Raw genomic sequence first — 14,703 nt, forward strand, 5'->3', positions numbered from 1 at the left:
TTTTTTTGTCCCAAATGTCAACACAGTCGACATGGACACTAAAAAATTGCACCGCATCCCCTCGCATTGCTTGCCATGCTTCAGACTTTATTCTCCCATCATGCCCTAGTGGATGGCAGGGCATGAAATAGCGCCTGTGGGCTCAAAAAAGTGAAAAACCCAATGCCAACCTTTTAACAGTCGCCCTAATGCTTGTGTCGACCTAATGACCATGTCGACCTAACCAATTTCGGCCTTCAGTCATGTCGACCTAGTGACCATATCCCGTATGTAGAAATTCCTTTAAAAACCAGACGTTTGCAGCTAGTATAGTCATTTACCACATTAACAATGTATAGTGTATTTCTGATTGACTTAATGTTATTTACATTGAAAAAACTGTGCTTTTCTTTCAAAAATAATTTCTAAGTGACCCTAAACTTTTAAACGGTAGTGTGTATATAGGTATATAATATATATATAAGCAGCAAATGGGATCCCTGATGACAGATAAAACATACATACTGAATAGATTATGATTATTTGATTATTGGAGCCACAAGTGCCACGCCAATTGCTATATTTGTATCCTCTGGATTGTGAGAGCACCAGGCTCAGTAAAGTGGAACATTTTCGAGTGGAGAACAGAGATATTTTATATACAGTATTTACAATAGAGAGGGTTACTACAGCTGTTTGCTCAGAGCGGGTTACTACACACTTTGCTGTTACATTTAGCAAATTCTACGTCTATTACAGCCAATGTATGTACAAATAAGTAAAACAGATATACTGTAGATAAAGAAAATGTATTTATTGACATCATTGACAAGTGTACAAATATAAATACAATAAATATGCACATAGAATAGTACTGTTTGTTTACTAAGGAAACATTTATAAATACTGATCTTATTTTACCATATGAAGATACACTTATAGCGACTGTACACGCTATACATTTATAGCGACTGAAGATACACTTATAGCGACTGTACACGCTATACATTTATAGCGACTGAAGATACACTTATAGCGACTGTACACGCTATACATTTATAGTGACTGAAGATACACTTATAGCGACTGTACACGCTATACATTGATAGCGACTGAAGATAGACTTATAGCGACTGTACACGCTATACATTTATAGCGACTGAAGATACACTTATAGCGACTGTACACACTATACATTGATAGCGACTGAAGATACACTTATAGCGACTGTACACACTATACATTTATAGCGACTGAAGATACACTTATAGTGACTGTACACACTATACATTTATAGCGACTGAAGATACACTTATAGTGACTGTCAGACTTATTACCTTTCATTTGAAAACAATAACCATAGCGTAGGAAATTGCACAAAACATCTAAAGCTGCCTTTTCTGGATAAACTATATTTTAGCACTTTAAAACTAAGATCACATAACCATGTGAATGCAGAACTTATAACTGAACCAAGGCCTATTAGGTACCCAAACTACCCAACAACCTTCCTATCCAGTACTATTATAGGCAAAAGTCTGTCCCAGAATATTCCTTACCTGTGGTATGACAACTCTGTGTGGAAATGTTATTTTCAGCAAAAAGGCACAGAAAGCGTTACGGAATTATGGAATAATTTCCATATGTTTTTAAAGGGAAAGCGTGGTTTCATTGGTGGAAATGCTGTCTGTTAAATGACCATGTCATATCGAGGAGAATGTAGCACACATTGCAAGACTTTCCTTATTCCTAGTGTCTGTTGACCACTGGTTGCAATGAATGCTGGACCCCAGGTAAGTCCTTTTTTAGGACAGGGTCTTGCTTATGATATTTCACACACAACTTAATATTAACATAATTTTGAACCACCAAACTGAGATACCTAAATTTCCTGGAGGCGAGGTATTTGTATGGACTGATTTATGAATAACAGGCATGATTTTATTTCTACGCAAATCCAATGGTTTGCACAAAAATACAATGGTTTGGGGCCTTCACAGGCGCAAGATCCATTCTGAGCATGTGTATAACAGGTCTTCTGATGTTGACATGAAGATTGACATGCTGACTTACTGGACCTGAGTCTCAATCTTAAATCCGAAAGCTTCGGCTTGCATAGTATGGCTGGTGTCTGTAACCACAGTGAATAGTGACCAATGGTTGGGAAGGTGATTGGATGCTGTGTCCTCATATGCAGCACTTGAATCCTTGTTAAAGCTAGCAGGACGCATCTATCATCTCCAAATGCCTCCCACTGCATTAGAATCTGAATTACACTGCTGCTTTCTTTTGGCTGTGCAATTCCATACAGACATGAATTGGGCCCATCATTTCCAATAGTAATACCCGCAAAATGATGTTTCCAGGTATTACCCCTTTCACATTACAGCTAAAAAACAGCATTTTGTAGATTTTTAAGGGCTTTAAAATGGTTCTAGCTGTAATGTGAAAGGAGCGTTCTGAATTTACCGGCAATTCAAAACGGGTTAAAAGCAGTGTCCTACACGTTTCAGAGCCAATCCAGTGTGTAGTGTGAACGGCTCTGAAACAGTATTCTGACCACATGACTGTAATCAGGCAGGTGATAGGATGTATCCCTCCATGATTACACTCTGCGTTCCCTGCAGAGGATGGGAACCAGGGGTCCTTGCGCCGGATGGGCAGATAGCTCAGATAGCTATCTGCCCATCTGGCGCAGGGACCTCCTGCCCCCCCGCACTGCCCGGACCCTGCAGCACCCCTGCTCCCCACCTTTACTGCCCAGACTCTGCCGCAGATCCAGCCAGCGGACTCAGGGAGCCGGTAAGTGCCGGAGGCGGCTCCTGTGGATCGCGGCCTACTTCCTGCCCGGAGCCGTGGCCTCAATTTGTAGCCCCTGACGGAGGTAATCACCCAGGGACGGGTGGAAGGTGAATGGACCCAAAACGTTATTTAAACAGTAATGTACCCTTTTGAAATGCAAAAGGCTTTCAACCCATTTTTTTTTTACTTTTAAAAAGAAACGGGATGAAAGCAGGTTTGCAATGTGAATGCCGCACACTAAGAAAAACAGAAATGGTAAAACTACATTAATCACCACTCAATACATGAAGCACTTAGGATACAGAATTTCTACAATTCAACTATAAGGATTAGTTTATGGTTGGAAACAGGATTTTATCTTTTTATACAAAAAATGCCTCCAAAATCACCCAACCCTGTATGTTTGCAGATGGACAGTACAGATATAAAGCCCCCTGGAAAAAAGGCAATTCTGGCACCCCACCTAGGTTGTATTTAAGGTTTGCCCTAGACCACTTGATAACACACAAATTATTTAGACCTAATCACTCTTCTGCAAAGTTGTAGATGACTAAGTAGTTATCCACCACTCAGATAGAAAGAAAACCCGATATCTGCTAATCTGCAAGTGAATTGCAAAAATATTGCTATCCTGTATCCCATCGCACTTCCATAAGCAATTCACAAACCATCAACTCATTTTTCCAGTCTTTGTCTTTGTCTTAACAGTGAGTTATACTGCTTTCACATTGCAAAATGCAGGGTGGCACCGGGACTTTGAAGTAGTTCAGTCCCGGTTCGACCATGCATTTTGGGATGTTCATATGCCCTCAGCGAACCGGCATTATTGCACTGCCTCCTCCATAGTGTGAATGGGAAACTGGTCGCTCGACCCGTTTAACCTATTCAAACTGCACAACAACAAACAGGTAAGAACTCTGCTTTTTACCGGTTCTTATTGCTGTGCTGCTACCTATTTGCGGGACCCGGTAACCCCTTTCACATTGCACTAATTACCATGTCGAACCGGCAAGAAATCGGCTTGTACCCAGTTATTAGTTGCGATGTGACAGGGGTATTAAGGTGGCCATACACAGTACAATTATTTTATGCAATTTAGATTAGATGGTTTTGCAAGGCAATGCAATGCGATGAAATACAATCTAGTTCAAAAAGTACGTGCAGCACATACTTTTTGAGCTGTGCAATGGGATGTGCGTGGGAGCGCGCATCTCATCGCACCTGGCAATTGTACAATGTATGGGCACCTTAAATCTGACCCTTCCACAACTCTGTGTCGGAGACAGGCTGATCAAGATCGGACACTGATCCCCTTAAAATGTCTGGGCATGCCTGCCTTTTTTTCAGACACTTCCAGAAAATATTCCCTCATATGGTGACTTCCTGTCAAATTGCGAAGGGATTGCAATTAGATACTTTCTCTATTTTTGCCACTATTTTGGCTCACACATGCATGCTAGGATCCATACACATGCGCAGTCATTCGATAATCGAATGGATTGCAAATTTGCACATCAGCGATCAATTTTGAATTAGGCCAAGATACCTTAGGCAACAATTTGCAGTGCCAGTATCACCACAGTAATAAAGAAAAAAAATGAGTGAAAAAAAGAATGATCATGAAGTAAATGCGGAAGAGCGCAACAAACTATACTGGTACTATATAAATAACTTATATAAATAAATGCCACATTGCTCTGCCTTACTTGGCAGAGGGGAAAAGAGAACATACATACCACATTAACACACAGACAAAATAAATGCAGACATGAAATAACTACCATGCATGGCTCTCAGTGATGACTAGGAGACTGATACAGTCTTGTAATTTTTATCACTGCGGGTGTTCCACAGCCGGGCATCCATTACTACGAGCAGTTAAAGGTATTTCCCAGTTCTACTCATTTCAGTCATAGATGTGGTGGGTGAATGGGCATAAATGGGTAGTAACATGGCATTTACAAGCAGACTGAGTGATGGATGGCGATGGCATGTTGTGGGCATGTAGGACGAATCGCGGGCAATGCTGAGATCCATCTGATATCAGGGTGGATGAATTGTGGTGCTGCACATACATTAGTGCCTAATTGGTCTTTTTTTTTTTTTTTTAATGTGAAATTATAAAAAAAAAATGAAATTGTAACGATACAATGGTCTCATTTAATATTTAGTTTACCACCACATGTAGTTTTCTATATTTCTGTAATAAATAAAGCTAATTAGATAAAACAAATGATACAAAGTAATTTCACTTTTTCATCTCTTTATTAAGCCACTGATTATTTTGCCTCTTTTTGATGATGTAGTATGTGAACAATTCTATTTATGCTATGTCCATATGGATGCACTTATTGGACGTAATGGCCATGGTTGTATGTAAAAAGAAAATCACAAAAATTGGTATCTTAATTTGTCATGTTTCTCAAAAGCCTAAGAATCAATCTAAGTGGATACAGCTATAGAGCATACAGCCTCAATAAACATGCACCATACGTTGTTCAGGTCACTTCCATTTTCTAGAAGATAATAGATAAATATAACAAAACACAATTAAGTAACATGAACCGTGGGACATATAAACTTGTTAAGATCCCCTTAGTCTGGCAGGTTGGACAGTCCATCTACAGAATAAATGTATAGATGTTGGAATCTTTACGAAAATTTGAGAATCTAAAGATTCAGAAAGAAACCCTTCATCTACTTATAAATTAGGCATATGGAAAAAGACCGACATCCAAAAATAAAAAGTAGCAGGAATGTCAGTGATATGTTATTTCAAGAAGTGTTTTTAGTCCGACCTATGTACACCCTATCCCATGACAAAAATTATCATATAGGATTTAAATTAGAATTTTTAGATGCAGTTTTGTCTTTTTTTGCTTCTTAGTAACAGATAGTTTAGTCCAATAACTGTTTCTGCAAAATCGACTAGTTCTACAAAATCTGATGTGATGATGTTAACGCCCATGGCTCCAGGCTTCTGCATCCTCACCCAATTCAGTATCATTGGAAGATTCCTGGAAAGGAAATGTCAATAGAAATTGTATTATTGCTCAGTATTTAAAATTACATTTATTTGCAGACAATAAAATGTATAACTGGACAAAACCTGAAATGATACAACCATATCAATGCTATTTGCGATAGTTATGTTTATGGTAATTATTTTGAGCAATAGAGTAGGATATGCAGAAAAGTGGGGTCCTGTGCCTGTATCAAAGCTGCAGGCTTAAATACATGAACTAAATCTCCACTGTTTATTATTGTTAGTTAATTTAGTGAGTGCCGAGCCCCTGTGATTTATTTAAACAATGTCACCCCAAATCTAGGAAGGAGTGCTGATGATTAGTGCTTTTTTTTACATACATACACACACACACTTCTTTGAAATACCTCTATCCCCAGACTTTTTCAGAAAAATAGTAATGTGTGTCTGTGTATGTATGTATATATATATATGTATATATATATATATATATATATATATATATATATATAATGTCTAGTATCTGTGTGTCACAAAAACACTGACATCTGTTGGTGACAAGTGAAGCTACATCTCTTTCTTTCACACATTAGCTACTTCACTAGCTTTTCAAAGCATTTGCTTTGAGTGGGCTTACTAGTATATATATATATATATATAAATATATATATATATATAAATATATATATACACACTGTATGTACATTTACACTGGAAGAATATAATAAAAGTCAAATGCAATGCTATGAGGTCTGCATTGTTTCTTGTAAAGGGACCTTTATTGAATACTCAGGTGATCATACAAAATATATATATATATATATATATATATATAGGCTAATACTCCTCACCTCTAAGGTGAAGTACCGACAGTGACCACTTGATAAACCAAATTACTTCTTAACACAAAGTGAAAGCAAAATGATCTATTTCAAACTTGCTGGGTATGGAGAGAGGGAGCTGTGAAGACAGAGATTGGAGGTAGGAGCAGATAGGGACTAATGGTGTGCACACACGGGTACAATTCAGCATACAATTTTGACTATATAGTGAAAATCACATCGGGATCGCATACAGATTGCACAGGTTTTTTTACCTTGCGATAGCGATGCGTGCTCCCGCACAGCACAAATCGAAGCCAGATAGACAGGGCTGCATTGACTATATAGTACAGAAAATTTCGGCGGGGGGGCGGAAAAATTATAGTTACGCCACTGACCCAGGTAGATACCTGGGTTGGACCCGGGATGATCTGGGATTCAGGGGCAGTTGAAATGGGTAACCCGGGTCGCATTGTTCACTGCAAGAAGCTGCCGCTGGGAGATGCTCTTATCTCCCAGCGTCACCTTGGCCCCACCTCCTGATTACATCATACGCCCGGCTTTATGCAAGCCGGGTCGCACCTGGGTACATAATCCCGGGTGCGACCTGGCTTGCAAGTGGAAAAGGGGTATAAATACAGCAGTGTGAAACATTTTTTCGCTAACAATTTCTGCTAAATCTTTTATTTAACAAGTATCAAGTTATTATCCACTCACTACCTATACTGCTGATTAGTTTGACTAACTCTTAAAACCTGTCATGGATGCCAAGAGAAATTCTGTGCATTGCCATAAGTGACCTCACTACATTGTGAATTCCGAGCCCTTCATGGTAATGTGGTGCTGATGGGGGAATGGCCATGAAATGTTGGGGGTGTGGCTGCATCTCTTACAGCCCCAGTTACTTTTTGACCGGAACCTACTACCGACTCTGCACCCATGAGAACTTTATTTGGATCTTGTGGGACTGGGCAATTTATTTTCATTAGACTAGTTCTATGGACTATTTATATGGTTACTCTGGGTCATGATCATACAGTAGGTGGAAAAAATAAGAATGTCAAAATAAGTGAAAATAATCTTTTATGTATAATTCAGGTTTAGCTTTGTAGTAACATATTTTGCCAAAGTCAGTCTGCACTTACCTATGAACCAGTGTGTTCTTTAATCCAGATTTCAGTCCCCTTACAATGGTTTTAACTCGAGGCGTGAGAATGGCTTGTGATACATGAAATGTCCCCCGCTTAGAGCGTTCTCCGAGAGTTGTCTCAAGAAATTGAATCAACTTGTGCACATTAGTTGTGTTGGCCCATGGGGCTGGCATTTTATTTCCTGCCCACAAGAATGGGTACTCATTCCATATGGGATAATGGTAGAACACCAAAACCTGATAAAGACAAACAAAAAAATATATATAATAAAACCTGCATTTTTTTTTTGCTAATAAGGTGATAAAGATGATACAATAATACAGCTTTCCAAAGCAGCAGAAGTAGGACTGCCGGGAAAACCGTGGCAATACTGCAGATGAACAAACAAATTGAACAGTAGAGAAAGTATATGTGTGTTTGCTTTTATAATGCCTCTTCATAAAGCCAACATGAGAATGTTGACATGTCCACCATATCAACATTGCTGAAATGTGGTAAAAATGTCAATACTGTCAGTTTAAAGGTAACTCTAACCTAAACCAATAGCCCCAACCCAGGGCCAGATCAAGCCTTCGGGGGGCCCGGGTCACTTTAGACAGGGGGGCCTCTTCCCTCTTGTCAGTACTGACCACAAGCTGCACAGGAGAATTTTACACTGTCAAAGCACAGAGTGAAAGCAGTACAAACTTGGTCATTGGGTAACTTCTGGGGAATATATATTCTGAGGAAGCCGTTGATGCACCAGAGGCGGAGAAACGCGTATGTAAGCCTCAAAAATGTTACCAAATACCGCTGCAAATCGCAATCCATCTTGCATTGGGCTGATTGAAGAGAGACTATCTTTGTACTGTGGACCTGAGTAACATCTGAGCCTGGGAGTGTGGAGTCGAGCTGAAAGCAAGTGAAGGGGGCATCTATACCCCATACAAAAAGACTGCCTAAAACACACCAGGAAGGAATATCCTCAAAAGTACATCTACATGGCCACAGGAGATATTTATTCTCTAATGCGGGACTGGTAACTATTTTCCATTGCCTCAGAAATTGAAAAGCCTTAATTACCAAAGCCTCATTATACTAAATATAGCCTCATAATGGTTCTATATTGATTTTATGTTATATGTAGTTTGTCTATTTTTATTGTGTTAGAAGTGCACTTCGATAACTGTTTTTTATGACTTTTATGGAAAATAAATAATATTGTGTTTTGAATATACAAAAATTGTGATTATTGTATAGGGTGTAGCTGCGCCTCCTATAAACAGAAGTTGGTGATATTCACTGACTTGTGCAATCAGTGTGCCTTGGCTCCTGATGTACAGCACCATTAATCATTGTCACGTTGGCAGATAGATGAAGCTGCAGCACTACCCCACGCCCATGCACAAAACCTTTAAGCTAGAAAAAAAAAATATATATATTTATATATATATTTTTTTAAAAACATGCTAACCACAGGGGGGGCCCTAGAAAGAGGGGGCCCAGGGGTACTGACACCCTGAGCCCTCCCTTAATCTGGCCCTGCTACAACCCCTACATTTAAGACCAACCCTAATGCTAATATCAACATTTATGATGTTTCAATTTTATCCAAGAATGTAGATTTTGGGGCCTATTGAATCAATGATAAAGTTCACAGAGATAAATTACCAGTCAGCTCCTAAGAGCTGTTTAGCTGAGGTGTTATCTCTGTCCACTTTATCTCTCTCCAAGTCTTAGTACATACACTCCTATGTACTAAGCCAGGCATGTTCAAACTATGGCCCTCCAGCTGTTGTGAAACTACTCATCCCAGCATGCCTTGTAATAGTTTTAGCATTCCTTAATTGAAATACCGTGGCAAGGCATCATGGGACTTTCACAACAGCTAGAGGGCCATAGTTTTGACATGCCTGTACTAAGTGATAAAGTACTGTCCAATCAGCTCCTAACGGTCATGTTACTGGCTGTTTTTTTTTTTAAAAAATCACAGTTGCTGTAGGAGCTGGTTGATTTTTACTTTATCTCTCTCCAAAGCTTAGCATATAGGCCTGTTAATGACTGCATACTCCCTTAGATAGATGTACCATATTATCCCTTAAAACCAGGACACTCATGAATTACACAGGTTCTGTCGTTGATTTAAACCAGGTAAAATACTGTCAGCCAGTCACATACTGTCAGTGGTGTAGCTAGGTGCCACGGCGCCCGGAGCAAGGGCATGTTTCGCGCCCCCCCAATTTGTAGTAGGTGAGGCTCCTGCGCAGTGAAAAGTGGACACGGACCAACATTATACCACACACCGTTCACATTTTAGTAAACTTTGTAATTCCAATTACACAAAAGCCCACACATGATGCCCATTGCATACTATACAACACTCCGCAATGCCCAAGACATACTATATAACACTCCGCAATGCCCATGACATACTATATAACACACCGTAATGCCCATGACATACTATATAACACACCGCAATGCCCATGACATACTATATAACACACAGCAATGTCCATGACATACTATATAACACTCCGCAATGCCCATGACATACTATATAAGACACCATAATGCCCATTACACATTTGACACAAAAGTGCCACTTACCTACATGCTCAATGCCAAGGGGCTTCATGCTCGATGCCAAGGGGCTTCATGCTCAATGCCAAGGGGGACTAAATTTGCTCATTGCCAAGGGGGACAGAACTGTGCAGCGGCCCACTCCCCGCCGCTATTTTCAATTCAATGCACCGCCAGTAGTGTGCAGCAGCGAGGTAGGGAGCGGTAGTGTGCAGCAGGGAGGGAGGGTGGGAGCGGTAGTGTGCAGCAGGGAGGGAGGGTGTTAGCGGTAGTGTGCAGCAGGGTGGGGGCAGTAGGGTGCAGCAGGGTGGGGGGGGTGATGGCAGTAGGGTGTGGAAGGGTGGGTGCAGTAGTGTGCAGCAGTGTGGGTGCAGGAGGGTGGGTGCAGTAGTGTGCAGCAGGGTGGACTGCAGTAGTGTGCATCAGGGTGGGTGGGTGCAGTATTGCAGTAGGGTGGGTGCAGTAGGGAGGGTGGGTGCAGTTTCAGTAAGGAGTAGGGTGGGAGGGTGGGTGACTGCAGGAGGGTCGGTGACTGCAGGAGGGTGGGTGGCTGGGTGACTGCAGGAGGGTGGGTGGCTGGGTGACTGCAGGTGTGTTTGACTGCAGGAGGGTGGGTTTGACTGCGGGTGGGTGACTGAAGGTGGTTGGCTGCAGGTGGGTTTGACTGCAGGAGGGTGGGAGACGGGTGACTGCAGGAGGGTGGGTGACTGCAGGAGGGTGGGAGGGGGGGAGTATACCTACATAGCCAGTCACTTACCTCCCCCCTACCAGTGTGCGTCCTGTCCTGTGTCCAGTCCCCCGCTCCTTGCTCCCCGCTCCCCGCTGTGTCCGGGAGACGGAGAGAGATGTGCACTGCTGCTATGTAAAATTCATATCTTCCGCGCTGGACCGCTAGCCAATAGGCGCTCGCGGTCCAGCAGCCACCAGTTGATTGGCTGCTGGACCGCAAGTGCCCATTGGCTAGCGGTCCAGCGTGAGAAGTGAATATTACATATCAGCAGTGGACGTCTCTCTCCGTCTCCCAGACCCGGACACAGCGGGCAGGGGAGCGGGGGAACGAGCTCACCATTAGGTGAGCCTGGGCCAGTGCCAGGGTTTTTAGCAAGCCCCATGCAAACTATAAATATGTGTAATACCTCCCATAATTTATAAAGGGACAGTGGTCACATAATAGAGTACCCTCAATTCAAATGACTCCATCCAGTAGCATAATATCATTCACGTGAGACGGCATGTAGTGCCACTGATTCACATTACACAACATAGCAGTGCACCTTACTCTCGTTATGACACACTAGTGCCCCTTATTTACATTATGTCACTCAGAAGTGACCCTTATTCATGGTACACAACGCAGTAGCATATATACATGTATAAGATATAGTAGTGTTGCTTATACACAAAGCCCACAGTAGTAGTATCCCTACACATAGGGCCTTATTCTGCTTGGTGCGTTCGGGCCGTACGCCGTCGGATCGGGGTATTTTTTGTTCTGCGCATGCGTACCTTTCGCAATGCGCAGGCGCGGCGACTTCACAACGCTCACCCGTTTCCGTGCGAAAAACCTGTCCGCAAGAGCACGGTCATTGTGGGCGGCATAGGGGCGTGTTGAGGGGAGCGGCCGAAATAATGAGGAAAACTGGGCGTACACGGGTTGTGCACCAAAAATGTACGGTGCTTCAACCGCTAGATCGGCCAATGCACCGTGCATTTTGGACAGAAAACAGGCGGACGCCAACGATACCTCCAGACCACCCCTAGAGATACCGTATGAGAGCGGACGCCTGGGTCTGCTAATTAACACTGATTACTACTCAAACTTAGACACCTGAATGTAATAAGCAATGGTGCAGCCTATTAAGTGAAAATCATGATTTCACTACCTGCAAGCCACACACAGCCCACAAACACATTGGAAGCGTATCTTTCTTCACTTCTCTACATGTAAAGGTTGGTTTAGTTTTAGGTAAGATTCATTTTAACACCTGCTTATATATGCCAAGGTAGTTAGGTTATAACCATCTACACCAGTGGTTCCCAAACTGTGTGCCGTGGCTCCCTGGGGTGCCTCAGGACACTTGCAGGGGTGCCGCGGGTTGGTGGTCCTGGACCAATTCAAATGATTTATGATCAATTATTTATGGACAAAACCAGTGCTGGTGGCTGCCAATCATACAATATGTGTACAATCAGAACCAAATCCTGCCCTTTACCACATAACTGATCCTAAGAATCACATATAAGCACAATCTACTTAATTGTATATGTATATTTTTGGGAAAAATTCTGATATTCTAGGGTGCCGTGATTCGAAAAAGATTGGGAACCCCTGATCTACACACATTCAGTAAGTGTTTTTATATACTTTAAACAGCAGGACACTCAATCTACAGAAGTCGACATGTGTCAACTTTTTCACTCTAACACAAACATTGTTTTTTTGTTTATGCTAAATAGACACATAGGTAGTGATTAAAATGCAACATTAGAACATAATAAATATACATGTAAGGAGGGTTAAAATGTATTTTTATTAGGCTGTTCATTAAGGTAGACAATTGAGGTAATAGAAAACAATAATTGATTAACAATTAGAATAATTCATTTAATTGGCTTAATCATAGTTAAAAGGCTAGATTAGCAGGGTCATATATGTGAAGGGTATGCCAGCGTGCACGGACGTACGCTCACTCTCACGATCTGTGACATACGCTGAGTTTTCCATTGAAAACATGCGAGACCCGTCCGTGCAAGGTGGCTTTACGCTAAGATAGCCGCAAGATGTCGGTGGGAAAACGGCCGAGAGACGTCCGTAAACGGTGGCGTACGCTCTGTTGTACGCCAGTTATCGGTGTCTAAGAGGAGATCCGTCCGTGTGCGGTGGCGTACGCACAAGTGTACGCCACTCCCCTTTGTCGGTGTTTGTGACCGCCCGTATGCGGATGTTTTGTGGGCGGACTTACGCTCACCGTCCGCGTACGGGAAACGTACGGTGATACGGACCGTACGTACGCTTGGCCGACCGGACCAGAAAAAGACCCATAATGCCCACAGTAACAGTACCTTGTGACGGCCTGACTCGTCAAAAAAGGAACCTCTGGGACACTCTTTTCTGTTGGAATTACTGTGCAGGGCTGTGGTGAAGGTGTAACTTGTTCCCCCTACCATCAGAGGTGGTGGAACTCAGTTCTACCCCGTTCTCTCCCACTTTAGCCCCTGAGGGATAGTATGGTAAGCTTACTGTTAGAGCAGTGACAAGAAACATGATACACTACAGGGACTACATGGGTGCCCATCTAAAGTTAATAAGGGTATGCACTTTACCCGGTACTTATGTATTATCTGGACTCCCATGTTAAATGCACCCCATTTTTTCATACCCCTACTATCCAACTATGCATGGAGTTGATTTAATATAGTGTGGCGAGCGCAGCGAGCCACGGTGCCCGAAGCGTGGTGAGCGCAGCGAGCCCCGCGAGGTGACGCGGTCTCATAAGAAAAACGGGAGTCCAGATATTACATAAGTACCCTTTACCCTTATTCTTAGCAATAAGCTACAAAAATTTTACCCCCCAAAATAGACTCTCATTAATGATAAAATATCATCAGAAATTTAATGTAAGAAAAACAAGCTGCTTTGGCTGGCCAGGGTTCCATTGTGCGAATGTGCAAGATTGTACTTGGGAAGAGGGGCTGCAGTCCCTAGTAAAAATCTGTCACTTGTTAAAATGTGTAACAAGTCTTGAAGGTTATGTTTCTCATCCCTGCTCCTGAGCTTGTTCATCCCTAGATTTTGAAAAAAAAAATGCTTTTATTCTTTCCTGGTAACCGCAAGAAAAATAAATCCCATTATTCCCTATGTACTTTTTCTCTTCTTAAAAGATTTATATAAAAAAACTGTACTGATTACTCATATTAAAATTAAAAAGCTTCATGGCATTTCAGACATTTATTACAGCAAATATTGGTCTTAAGGCCCATACACACTGGGTGACTTTGAGCTGAAAGCTGCTTAAAACAGCCTGTTTGAGCGGCTTTCAGCTAAAATCCGCCCAGTGTGTATGCCCCAGCAATGAGAGGTGAGTGCTGCTGCATGCTCCTGCATCATCGCCGGGAAAGCCGCTCATCTGCTGGTAATACCAGCAGATAAGCGGCGTTGAGGACAACTTTGCATAGATCTACACTATCTACACAACGCATTTCGCTGCTTTCCCACAATGCAGCTTTTTCAAGGATGTTTACATGGTCAGACAGGCTAGTTTATATACCCTAATAATTAGTACAATAGATTGCACCTGGGTGCTTAGATCTTCCAATCTAGTTAAAAACACATAATTTTAGACTTAGTTTGAAGAGGAGGCACTGTAATAAATAAACATAATGTTACCTTAATAGAATTGTG

General features: G+C 41.9%; 1 protein-coding gene across 1 annotated transcript in view; it reads right to left on the minus strand.

Annotated features, from left to right (window-relative positions):
• Window positions 1-778: 778 nt before the first annotated feature.
• PLCXD2 (phosphatidylinositol specific phospholipase C X domain containing 2) overlaps window positions 779-14,703 on the minus strand; it is a 64,521-nt gene continuing 50,596 nt past the window's right edge. The window contains exons 3-4 of the mRNA XM_083173259.1: window positions 7,734-7,975; window positions 779-5,798 (exon numbers count right to left, since the gene is read on the minus strand). Of these exons, the coding sequence (XP_083029385.1) occupies window positions 5,636-5,798; window positions 7,734-7,975 (405 nt within the window). The 3' untranslated portion in view covers window positions 779-5,635. The remainder of the gene's footprint in view (window positions 5,799-7,733; window positions 7,976-14,703) is intronic.

This window comes from Crinia signifera, chromosome 2 (assembly GCF_055691185.1).
Source record: "Crinia signifera chromosome 2, ASM5569118v1, whole genome shotgun sequence".
Lineage (NCBI taxonomy): Eukaryota > Metazoa > Chordata > Amphibia > Anura > Myobatrachidae > Crinia > Crinia signifera.